Source organism: Carassius auratus, chromosome 12 (genome assembly GCF_003368295.1).
Source record: "Carassius auratus strain Wakin chromosome 12, ASM336829v1, whole genome shotgun sequence".
Lineage (NCBI taxonomy): Eukaryota > Metazoa > Chordata > Actinopteri > Cypriniformes > Cyprinidae > Carassius > Carassius auratus.
In genome coordinates, this window is record NC_039254.1 from 8,438,500 (window position 1) to 8,451,042 (window position 12,543).

Genomic DNA, 12,543 nt, shown 5'->3' on the forward strand with positions numbered 1-12,543 from the left:
GCGGAAGTAAATTGTACTGTAGTTCTAGTTGACTGACACGATAGGCGAAACCAACGCAAAAATGGCAGATGCGAACTACATTACCCATAAAACACAACTAACTCACGTGGACCATGCTTCTAGTTGAAACTTTAAAGTGGAATGTGTTTGTGTGCATGTGGGTCTCAGTACAATCGTTGAATTGGTTTAGATTTATGTGATAAGAAATAAATTTTATATAGATTTGCGTTTGTAAAAACAGTTGAAAAAATAACTGTGTTTATGGATCTAAACATCATCAGCAATAATGATAAAAACAGACTCAAAAGCATCATAGAGACAGCGGCTCACCGTAAGTAGCAGTAATAGTAGTTATATTTGCTGAAATTATGGTTAAAACCAGTAGGTTAACTATCTACTATTGGTCCGATTTTCACCAAAATTGAATGGTATCATCTTCAGACTGAGCCACCTAAAAGATATGGATTTCGTGTCGACATACAAAACGATTTTCATTTAGCGCATCAACGAATTTGCTGGAAGGATGCCAACATGCATTTGAGTCTGTATCTCAGCAAAGCTTTGACATTTTTGCAATAGTATGTGTCATTGTCACCTCACACTGACCATTCCAAACTAATTTGGTAACAGCGCCACCTATTGGTTACACGTGATAAGCCAATAAATCGTTTTGTTGTGTTTATTGTTTTCAAGCCATTTTGCCTAAAATAATCTTAAAACGGTTTTAATTACTCATTCCTGCCATTCGTCTGAAGCTTGCTTCTGTAGTGCTTGGCCCCGTTATTGCTGCTTGCAGCTATATTTTTTATTCTATCTGTTTTCTTTTTATTTATTATATTATTTAAAATCCCATGCTACGTGTACTGTGTTAACCTAACTGAGACTTGTTATAGCACTTATATATCATTGCTCTTTTTGTTGTTTTTGATTGCTTCCACTGTCTTCATCTGTAAGTCGCTTTGGATAAAAGCGTCTGCTAAATGAATAAATGTAAATGTAAGATGTTCTTTAATATTGCATTTTGATTGTGAAGGCTTAATCCATACCTTGCCAAACTAGTTAATGTTTTTGGAAATTCTGTAATTCTGTTTTGGCTGGGGTCTAAGATGGTAATTAGCTGGTTGTTAGTTTGTGTGAGCTTGCACTGGCAACAAAACAGCTACCAGTCCAGTTGGTCAAACCAGGTCTGCTACCTCATGACCAGCTTGGCCCAACTTTGATCAACTAGAAGCAGGGTAAACCAATGCATATATCTGATGTACTATTGACAAACAGTTAATTTAGTTAACTTTCACTCTTTATATTTTAGTTGGCTACTCAACAGTCGCAATAAACTATGTGGTTGAACCACAACAGAAGAAACAGGTATGATATAAAGTAGTTAGACTAGCCTGTGCACTTTAAGAAGTTCATTTGATGATGCTCTTCTTTTCTTGTATTATAGGAAATTCCTAAGCCACAGAGTGTGTCAGACATATTTGATAAATTCCCAATAGTACAGGTAAATTACTTTAGCATGTTTCTAGATCATACTTAACCATAATGGATACTGTTAATGAATATTGTGTGCTTTTTTTATAGGGCAAATCTTCTTCCATCAAAGTACTGAATCGATTGACCATCATAGCCTCTGATGCTTCTCATTTTGTAAGTTGCAAGTTTATAATGAAAAAACTGTAAGACATTTGCTAATGTTTTGTTTATATAATTATTGTTATTTTTTTAAATGTAATTTTCTTCAGAGACCAACCAATGAATACAAAAGCTTCGACCTTGTTGCAGTGTACCCCAAGACAGAAAAACTATTTCATGTAAGTGAAATTAAAATTCTGAATTAGCTTAATTTTATTCTATTTAGTATTATTTATTTTCTGATGAAAACCAACTGCTGTGATGATAACGTTTCTGTATATATTTTTTTTGTCTGTGTCAGGCAGCCTGCATGACTTTTGATGTGGACATTATCTGCATTGCAGTTGCTGAAAAACAGCCCTTCCATTTTAAAAAGGCTCCAGTTAATGGGGTGAGTTATGGTATTTTATATTCATACCTAACAGCATACAAGGTGAATTTAAGCGGCACTGCTGCATTTATAGAACTTGGTAATAAAATAAGTAAAATTACAAAGTTTTGAATTTAAGTTCCTAAAGGAATATAAAATTAATGTCCTTGCAAAATGTTGAGTTGCATGGACCACTTTAATGATACTTTCATGGTGTTTTACATAATTTCCTAATCTTGACAGAACAAGTATTCCACTTTTTACTATATATTTAAAATGTCACTTTTTAATACAGGTTTGAAACAACATGATGGTTGATAAATGATGGTAATTTAAGGATGAATTATCCCTTTAAATTATGTATCATCACTGTTATATTGTTGGTCACTTCAGGCTATTGACAGGGGGGGTTTCTTTGAGACCTGTTATGCAGCAGCCATTAGAGACACCACTATGAGGAGATACACCATCGCCAATGCCATCAGCCTTATGGAAGTCTGTAAAGGAAAAGTGTGTTGTCCCTTTTTTACAAATAAACACCTTTAAAATGTTTTAAGCTATTTCTGAAATATTTTTTTTTTCTCACAGAATATCATAGTGTCCAGTGGAGCAGAAAAGGTAAAAAGTATTTTGTAAATTGATATATAATTTTAGTGTTACTGTATTGTGTAGTCAGTATGACATTGTTGTCTTTTGTTTTTTTCCTTAGCCTCTTGAATTGAGGGGTCCGTATGACATTGCCAATTTGTATCCTTTTGTGTATGAATAAATCATATTAACATATCATGTTACTTCTAAAAGGCACTGTATCTATGTTGATATGTTCCTTCATTGAGATTTCAGAGGGCTTGTGTTCAGCCTGTCTGAAGGAGATGCCAAAGCTGCTGTTTCTACTAATTGTCGAGCTGTCTTGCTTCATGGAGGTAAATAACTGGAAAGAGCTCAACTATTTCCCATTTGTCCAGTACAGGCTTAATTCTATGCCACGTGGTCTTGTTGGTTGTAAGATTGCTAGTTGACTTGCTGAGTATGCATTTATACTGATGGGCATTTCCGTCCGTCTCTTTGATATTAGTTGTAAAGTGTTATGTGAATGTTCATTGTTAATTTTCATGATTCTTTATAACAGAGACGAGAGCCACTGCATCTGGTGTTGTTTACACCATGAAGAAACCAAAAACTCCCCAGAAACAAGAAGAATCTCCAGTATCTAAAAAGGCCAAAACTGAATTTTCATAGTCAGTATTTCAGAATTCATGTGTATTAATTTTTTTTAATTGAAGATTAGTATTCCTTGAATCCTTTTTTCTCAAAATATTGCAATACACTTTAAATTGAAATATATTTAAAAAATTACCTTTTAATCAAGCTTTAAAAGAATTGCAAACAAAATGTACAGATAAATTTAACTAGTACAAAATTGCTAATTTCACATTAAGTGCATTCTGTTATAAAATCAGATTTTTAATATCAGAAGTCCATCAATCATGCTCAAATCTTATCTTAGCAGTAGATCTATTTCACGCAATGCATTTCCATGTGAAGAGGAAGCTCTATGTTCCATTAAGTTTCTCATTCCTTTCTGCCTTATCCATGTGCTTCAATTTCCAAAACACTTGTGTGCTTCAATTTCCAAAACTCTTGTCAAACGTTGGATAACTTTTCCTTTTGCAAAACCCAATAATCTCATGCAGTGCTCAATAATATACTTTCCTTTGATATCAGATTGTAATATGCAGGCAATTTAAAAATGCAGGTTTTTGAGTGCATTATGCCCAAAGCACACCTAAGGTGGTCAAGTATTGCATCTACTTTTTTTAATCCTTAAAGTTGTCAAATATGTTTTTAGCTCCATTCTGCCACTCAGAAACATTGTCCATTGGTGCCTTTCCATCCTGGTGAAGACAAAGCAATGATAACCAAGCAATATTGATCCTAAGCCTTTACAAAAAACATCTTGGCTGCTAAAAATAATTTTAGAGGGCTGTTTCCACACTAGCAAAAGTGATAAGCATTGCAAGTACCAGAACATTGAACTGTGCACAGCTTAAATAAGCATCTTAGTGAATTGATTTCCTACATGTTACCATTTATTAGTATCTGATAGCATTCCAATTAATAATCAACAAGATAAAAGCATATATAGGATAAGCATTACATTTAAGAATACTTACACGATTCTTGAGTTTTAAGTCACCTCCGTGCAACAGAAGAAGCTGGATAAGCTTGAAGCGATTCAGTCTGACCGCATCATGTAGTGGTGTGTCACCCTCCTGATGCAGAATAACATTTAAAGTTACCATTAAAGTGTTAATTAACTTTATTTACTGACTGTGTTGCCATATTTCTTACTATGTCTTTTGCATTGATGTCTGCGCCACAGAGTATGAGATGTTCAGCACATTCATGGTGTCCTGTCCTGACTGCTACATGAAGGGGGGTGCTGCGAAGCTGAGGACGTCAAGTGTAACCGATAGAGACAGTATGTCAGACCACACCAGCTGTATTATTAAAATAGAATTGCTGTTAAATAACTTCTTTTACCTTGTCCCTGGAATCCAGTTTTGCCCCATGATTAAGTAGTGCTTCCAGCACAGGCAAACTGCCACCACGACAAGCCCAGTGAACTTCAGTTGCTTGAAGCTAATTAAGTACATCCAAAATAATAAGATGATCCATTCATATTATGCAAATTAGAGGAATAGAATAGATGTACAGAATCAATCACGGAACTGCTCATTTTGCTTATTTAAATATACATCCAAAGTAAAAATAACACCTAAAATATCACCTCTTCCATAAAAACTAATAGGTTTAGTATAATCTTTTATCATCCATTTTGTTAAAATATAAAAACAAAGCAAAACTGAGGTGCAACCAACATGTGATAGTAAGATCGATAAGGGTAAAAAATATATATTTATGAATTAATTCATAATATTGTTGAAATAATTTTAAATGTATTTTTAAACAGTATGAAATTATAATGTTAATTAAAGATGTATATATTCACTTGTACTCAAGGATTAAGAACATTTTCACTACTTTTTGCTTAATGGTTACACCAGTTGCAGTTTTAGTCATTAAATTGTAACTTTTCTTGAAGATTTTATAAAATTGTATATTACTGTATTAGATATTTGCACATGAATTTGAAGTTTAGGTTTAACATATTTTCTAATTCTTGATCTTGTACACTCAAGTATTAATGTGTGTTTGTATTCATAGAAATAAGTAGTTCATAGTCAACGAAATGCACAATTATACTTAAGTATTAAGTAAATTATTCAATACCTTGTCTTTATTTTCAATTGAAGCACCGGCCTCCAGCAGTGTTTGCACAATCTCCACATTTCCTTGTGAGCAAGCTCTGTGCAAAGCTGTTCGGTTGAACTAGTTAAAAAAATGTATTTAAAATAGTCAAAGGGTGGGACAATTTTACCTGCTCTCATAACCGAAGTAACGCATGTGATGAAACCTAGGAAAGAAAATAGCCTAATAAACCAAGACAACTCCCTTAATATCTTAATAGAGACAGTCAAAGCTGATTATAATGTTATACGTCTTCATATCACTTCATAAACAATTCCTGTATATTTGTGTGTGATGTGGAGTGATGCTGTGTTTTGTGTCTTGGGCTTCATAGCTGTAAGTCATCCTTGGATAGACGGGGCTCTATGCCAGCACATGAACTTGCCCAGGGTTTAATTTATATATATATATTTAGATTAAAGTGCTGTCAGGCGCCTTTTATTCAATGTGTTGGGTAAACACTTACATTATCACAGGCGTTTGGGTCTGCACCTCTGGCGAGGTAACTTTTGATCATTGGCAATTTGTTATCCAGTGCTGCCTTCAGAAATTCATCCTCATCAACAAAATCATTCTGTTGGACAATGAGATGATTACTTGAGTAGCTGAAATCTCAATAATATTTGCTTTGAAGTATGCTTACCACTATCTCTTGTTTAGGCTGTGTTTTGTAGACCGGTGTACTTGTTTTTATCTTCTGACTTTCTTTAATCTCGTGGAGGTCATTAGTACTGTTGTCAGTCTGCAAAATCATTCAGATATGGCAAAGAAAATGCACTTCTAATAACATATGCTACATGAGGTATACAAATGAATGCTTAAGAAACCTATATCTTACATTAAAACCATTTAAAATGACTTCACTGTCACACTGAAGATTACTGGCTTTCAGATTATGTTCAACAGAGCTTTTGGATTCTTCAGAAGGATGCTGTGCCAGAGTGTCATCCTGCTCTTTGTTTCCACTTGTGATATCTGGATCCTAAAATAACAAATTTAGATCAAAGAAATAACCACTCGAAGGGATAGTTCACCTAAAAATCATATTCATCTTCATGCCATTCCAACCCTTTATGACTGACTTTCTTTTATGGTACACAAAAGAACAAATTCATTGAATGATCATCAGAAAAAAGCAGGTTTGGAATGACATGAGATTTTTGGGCGAATTATCCCTAAAACAGCAAACATTTTGTATAAATAGCCCAAACAGGTTATCTATGTATATACAGTCTATCTCTATTCAAATTTATTTAGCAATTGAAGTAGTTTGAAGAGGATGTTGTTTTTAAATATTTCAAATAATACAAGTATAAGTATCATAAGTAAGGCCTGCTATTATCAGTTTTTAAAGTTAAGGAGCCCAGTACCTAAAATTCCAAGATGCACAAAATAAACTGAAGTCTTGAGACAAAATAATTAAATGAAACTATTTAAAATGCTTAACGGAAATCACTAAAACTGCTTTTTAAAATAGACATTTAGAAATAGACATATAAGCCATTACCAGCTCATCGTCCTGTAGGATTCCCATGACTTTCCTTGAAAATTTCTTGTGACAAATGTAAAGCATCCAAGCCAAGCATCACTTATATATGCATTGGTGACAGTTGGAGGACATCATGCTACTGTTGTTCAACTGACTCCTCCCACCTGAGAAGTTTCCACGTCACTGTGATGTCAGATGCATTTCGAAGGGGGCTGAGGGTGAAAAAAACATTTTCAGAAGTCAGATGCTTTGGGAACATTTTAAGGAATGGAAATTAAACCTGGGACAGCTTGATGCGCCGCCATAGAGCCTCGTCTATCCAAGGATGACTTACAGCAGACCACGAAGCCTAAGACACAGAACACCACTCCACATCCCACACAAAGATACAGGAATTAGTTATGAAGTGAAATGAAGACTTATAACATCATAATCAGCTTTGACTGTCTCATATATTAAGGTAGTTGTCTTGGTTTATGAGGCTATTTTCCTCTTAGGTTTCATCACTTGCTTTACTTCTGTTACGAGAGCAGGTAACACTTTCGCACCCTGTCACTATTTTTAATTGAGCAGCCCATGAATCACTTACAGTAATAAGTCACATGTGTGGTTGTCTTGCATGGCAGCTGCTATTTTACTAGTTTCCCACATGTCCAGGGCCTATAAAACTATGATATAAGGCAGTAAAGATGTGAAGAATTTATCTATTAAAAATTAATATTGGTAGCATTGTATCATGTCTAATTGAGTGTCATTTTCAAGGTTTTCTTAAGTGCTATGAGAGGTTACATACAACATATTTTAACAAGCAGAATGTTAAAATGGTGTTAGACAGAGAGATATTTCCTTCTATAAAAAATAATATTTGTTTGAACCAAAGATGAAAAAATATTGCCAGTGGTATAACATGCAACATTAGGGTGTATTTGTTAATGCATTATTTGGAACTTCAAGAAATCAAGACACTGGAAGAAGTTAGCAGTGTTGCATATGGATTACAAAAATAAACATTCTCTCATTAGCATTTCAAATTTAAAAAAAAAAAAAAAAAAAAATTGAGATATATACACATCAAAATGTTTGTGAGATGGCTTTCAATCTGGGGGCATCAGTAGGGTTCTTAAGAAAATTTGAAAAAATAAAATAAAATTATAATGAGCATTATAATTGCTGTCAATTATATTGCTGCCAAAGGCTGTAAAACTGCTCTGAAATTTTGGATTTTGCACTCAATACAAAATGTAACTTGATGTTTACTCAAAAAAGAGGGTTGATAATTTAGTAATCTTGTAAGTACATTTATAAGAATGCATAATGAAGACATTAATCAAAATCAGTTCATTAATGAATCAAATACAATTTTCCTAAGCAAAAGTTGATGAATTGTGAACCACCTGTATTATTAGCATGGTCTGGAATCCAAGAATCTACAGACCTTCAATTCTGTCATTTATGATTCATGGAAACTGCATTTTAAACAGTTTAATCATAATATGTGCATTGCATCTAATATGGGAATTATTCCAGTGAGATAATAATGAGATTTTCTGTATTGCAATATCTTGTAAATGGTATTTAGACCATAGGTCAGTAGGAAATCTGATATGTGAAGCTTCCATGTTGAGTTTTATCTGTCCTCTTGTAAAGATGATCTTTAACTAAACACATTGCTTTAATATTTATCAACCATTTCTGAAGCTTGTAACAGCCTCTACCTGCTCTTTTTAGACCTCAGGTCTGGTAGTCACATGTAACGTTTTGTTGTTGTTGTTGTTTTTTTTTTTTTTTTTTTTTTTTTTTTTGTAAAGACATCTTGAACTTATCTATGGCTTAAAAAATGTAATCAGTATTTTTGTTTGTCAAATATCTAAACAATTAATATGAAAATATGTTTTAAAACAAAACCTTATTTTAAACATAAATTATTTTTGCAGTGTTGAGTGTGCCTCTAATCTGAAGGTATGTATCACATGTTCATGCTTTGAGTTTCAGTCAGGTGGTACTGTGACTGATTTATCTACTATTTGGCACGTGTGTGTTGAACTTGTCACCACAAAGCTCTGGTACAGCATACCGCGAGCAATATTAATATGCAATATGAAATACTAACCTTGTGCTGACACATTTTTATGCACTAGGGCACATCAAAGATGTGCGAGGCGAGTTTTCAAACCTTTCATCACACTGAGTGATAATATCATATGAAAATATTACTCAGTGTTGGTGCATGAAAGCTTAGCAGTCATGTTACAGAATAAAAAAAATTTAATTAAGCATTGAAATAACTGGCAGTGCAATTCATCTGCAAGCATTCAGTGACCTTAATATTTACTATGATCACTTAACAGAGTGATAATATTTTTATGGCTAAGGCTACTTTTTATCACATTTTATCCTAAATACATAAATACAGATAAATATTATTTCACTATTTTTGTATAATTTTCAGTATTTTCATTTTGCTTCGTTTTTGAATATGTAAGTATGAAATTCATTTTCACACAATAATAAATAAAACTGTGACCCTGGACCACAAATCCAATCATGAAAGTAAATTTGCAATATTGAGATTTATACACTGTCTAAAAGCTGAATAAACAAGCTTTAGCTTTCCATTGAAATATTGATTGTTAAGATATGACAATATTTAGCAATACATATTAATAATAAAATATAAGTTTTGTTATATTTACAGTAGGAAATTTACTTTAATATCCTAAGGACTTTTGAAATAAAAGAACAAATCTATATTTTTTTACTTATACTCATATTTATACATATTGTTGTCTATTGCTACAAATATACCCATGCTACTTACAGTGGTCCAGAGTCACAATTGTGTTTTTGGCCTGTCCCACCATAGAGGCCTTGACCTTCTCGACTGTTTTCAGCAATTAAAATCATACCACAACGGTATTCATATTTTCATACATGAATATGTTCATATTTAGCTGTGTCCCACATTTTTCAGGCAACCATTTTACAACATTTATTTATTTGTTTCCTATCATTCACTCCTTCATTCATTCATTCTTTTGAACCATATTTATGGAAAGTGCCCTGTAGTTCTTTTATAATAATATGTACAAGAAATGTTGCATTGTATAATGTGTCTCAAATTTCTCATGTAAACCAGCTTTTCTATGTTTTATGTAACACGTATGTATATATTCATGCTATCCAATGGATGTAATTGTGTTTTCGCAGTGTGATTGGTGTGACTGATTTGAGGAGGTGCTGAGTGAGCAGACAGCAGTGGGACTGGAATCTGTGGGTGCCTCCTAATGAGCTGAGCCACTGAGAACCCAATATATCTGAACCTTCTCCACAGACTGCCAACAAGTTAGTTAGGTAGAAGAGTAGAACATATGCTCATTTTTCTTTAATCTATACTGAAAATGTTCATCATTTCTAACTGTTCAGATCCTGAGTTTTGATTATAGTTAATATTTAACATTCATTTGCATGAAATTGATAATTCATCACTACAGCTATTTTATTAAGTACTATACATTGCTCATCATAGTTGTAAATAGTAATAATCAGTGTATTTTACATGTAATTGTAAAACTGTTTTAACTTATTTGAAGGAATTTGATTCATTCTCACATTTGTATCTCCATTATGTATTTGTTTTATGCATTCATATAGATTAAGCTGCTTCTTGTCTAATTCTTGTGAATTCATATCTGTTGTCTATTAGAAGTGGGACAAAATTGGCAAGTCATTAAGTTCAAGCACTGACTGTAGTTTTTATAAACTATTTATGTATATATGCAACATGTTGTTACAAATGTAACATCTGAGAATATGATGAGCACAATGAACATAAATGTATATGGTTAGATGGGTGTAGAAGCCCCCTTAAGAACAATGCAGATTTAATTTTAAATTTAAATATTAAAAGAGGGACAGGTTTACACCCCCGTCTCATTGTGTGGCCTTCTTGGGCATCATTATACATGTTTTCACCATTTGTAATAGCTATGCATGAGTTCCTCAGTGTCAAAATATGGATTTTGGAAAGGGTTCAAATATGCAGAAGATGCTGGAAAACCAAATGTTTAGGAGATTAAGGAATTTCCTGAAGAACAGCAGGCAGTTGAACTGCTCAGGACAAACAAGGGACTCATGAACAACTATCACAAAATATAAAACCAGTCATGGACCATCCAGGAAATGACACATAGTATTAAGATTCAAGGGTATGTAAACATTTTAATGGAGTCATTTTTATAAATTCGGTTATTATTTTGTCTTGTGGAGTATATGTAAACATCTGTTATGTGAAATAGCTTATTCAGGACAGTACTAAATAAAAAATAACATGCAATTTTCATGATCCCTCTTATTTTCTTTTAATTATTAACATTTTGCACATTCTGTAAGGGTTATGTAAATGTATAAACACAACTATATATATTCACACACACACACACACACGTTTGTTTTTGTGAAAATTGGGGACATCGCATAGGCATAATGGTTTTTATACTGTACAAACTGTATATTCTGTGGCCCTACACCTAACCTTAACCCTCACAGGAAACTTTGTGCATTTTAACTTTCTCAAAAAAACGTCTGTATGATTTATAAGCGTTTTTTTAAATTTCTGAAAGTTACAGCAGTCAAAAGTGCCTATGGCTCGCTATGGCTGCTGTTGGAGGGTTTCTGTCACTTTAGAAAGGATCATCATCTTGCAAGGTGAAAACTGGAGAGTTAGACTGCCTGTTAAATAGGGTTTGTAAGATAATAAAGGAAATGACCACTGGGTGCCAGATTATCACCAAAAACTGGAGGTATCTGAACGTACTCTCTAAATTTGATAAGTGATTTTTTTCAAATATCTAATTTAAGTTTTTTTGTCCTGTGCTTCGGAATATACTTAACTCATGAAATATGCTTAAAAATGGCACTTTATACTCCTGTGATAAGAGCTTCAAATAGGACTAAGCGGTGACCTCGAAATTTAGGAAAATTGTAGGTTATTCTCTAAATTTGATCTTCACTGTATATATTTGTATACTATTCTATTTTACATTTTATTTTAACAAAATATTAAATAATAACCCCATGTATTATAATTAGTATTACATTTTATAATAACAACATGCCACTTGGGTCATTCTGTGCCAATTGAGCTAATCTTATACTACAAGGGTCTTTTTTCCCCACAAATTTTTACTTCACATATCTAAAAACACTGATGTGCCAGACACCAAAATGTTTGGTATTGAACATAATAAAATGTTATAAGCCACCATTTTCCAGAGACACCAGATTCGATGGTTTGACCAAATCTCACAAATGTTGATATTCAGATGAAATGACAAAATTAAAATAGCATAGCCATTCATCAAAAATGCTGACATGGGATTTTGTGCAAACTATGGTTAAGAGAAAAAAATTAGGTTGGGGCGTAATCTTGCCCCAGGCGGCATCTTAACCCATCTTGACCTATTTCCATGTTTATATATATATATATATATATATATATATATATATATATATATATATATATATATATATATATATATATATATATATATATATATATATATATATATATAATTTTTTTGTATATTAAAATTTTACTAGCATTAATATTGTTTATTTAAAACTTTAAAATAAATGTAAAACAACAACCCCATTATTCTAAACATATGCTTATTTTTCTGGGGTTTTCTACATAACATATAACATAGGCTACTGATTGGTCATTTGAGGGAAGATGTTTGTG

General features: G+C 32.8%; 1 protein-coding gene across 2 annotated transcripts; it reads left to right on the forward strand.

The window, feature by feature from the left end:
* The first annotated feature begins 79 nt into the window (after nucleotides 1-79).
* Nucleotides 80-11,119, forward strand: LOC113111702 (ribonuclease P protein subunit p30-like). 2 transcript variants are annotated; one of them, XM_026276715.1, is made up of 13 exons: nucleotides 80-331; nucleotides 1,310-1,365; nucleotides 1,445-1,501; nucleotides 1,582-1,647; nucleotides 1,743-1,811; nucleotides 1,934-2,023; nucleotides 2,396-2,512; nucleotides 2,591-2,620; nucleotides 2,712-2,749; nucleotides 2,846-2,925; nucleotides 3,132-3,240; nucleotides 4,386-4,484; nucleotides 10,011-11,119. In XM_026276715.1, coding segments are annotated over exons 1-12 (783 nt in total). In that variant the 5' UTR covers nucleotides 80-261; the 3' UTR covers nucleotides 4,387-4,484; nucleotides 10,011-11,119. The 2 variants fall into 2 exon arrangements, with proteins under 2 accessions (XP_026132500.1, XP_026132501.1); XM_026276716.1 differs by lacking the exon at nucleotides 1,934-2,023.
* The last annotated feature ends 1,424 nt before the right edge of the window (nucleotides 11,120-12,543 follow it).

Excerpts from the sequence above, each read along its gene's own strand:
- LOC113111702 (XM_026276715.1), top strand. The coding sequence starts at position 262 with ATGGATCTAAACATCATCAGCAATAATGATAAAAACAGACTCAAAAGC. Across the intron at positions 1,648-1,742 it reads CCTCTGATGCTTCTCATTTT|AGACCAACCAATGAATACAA; the intron begins GTAAGTTGCAAG and ends AATTTTCTTCAG. Across the intron at positions 2,621-2,711 it reads TGTCCAGTGGAGCAGAAAAG|CCTCTTGAATTGAGGGGTCC; the intron begins GTAAAAAGTATT and ends TTTTTTCCTTAG.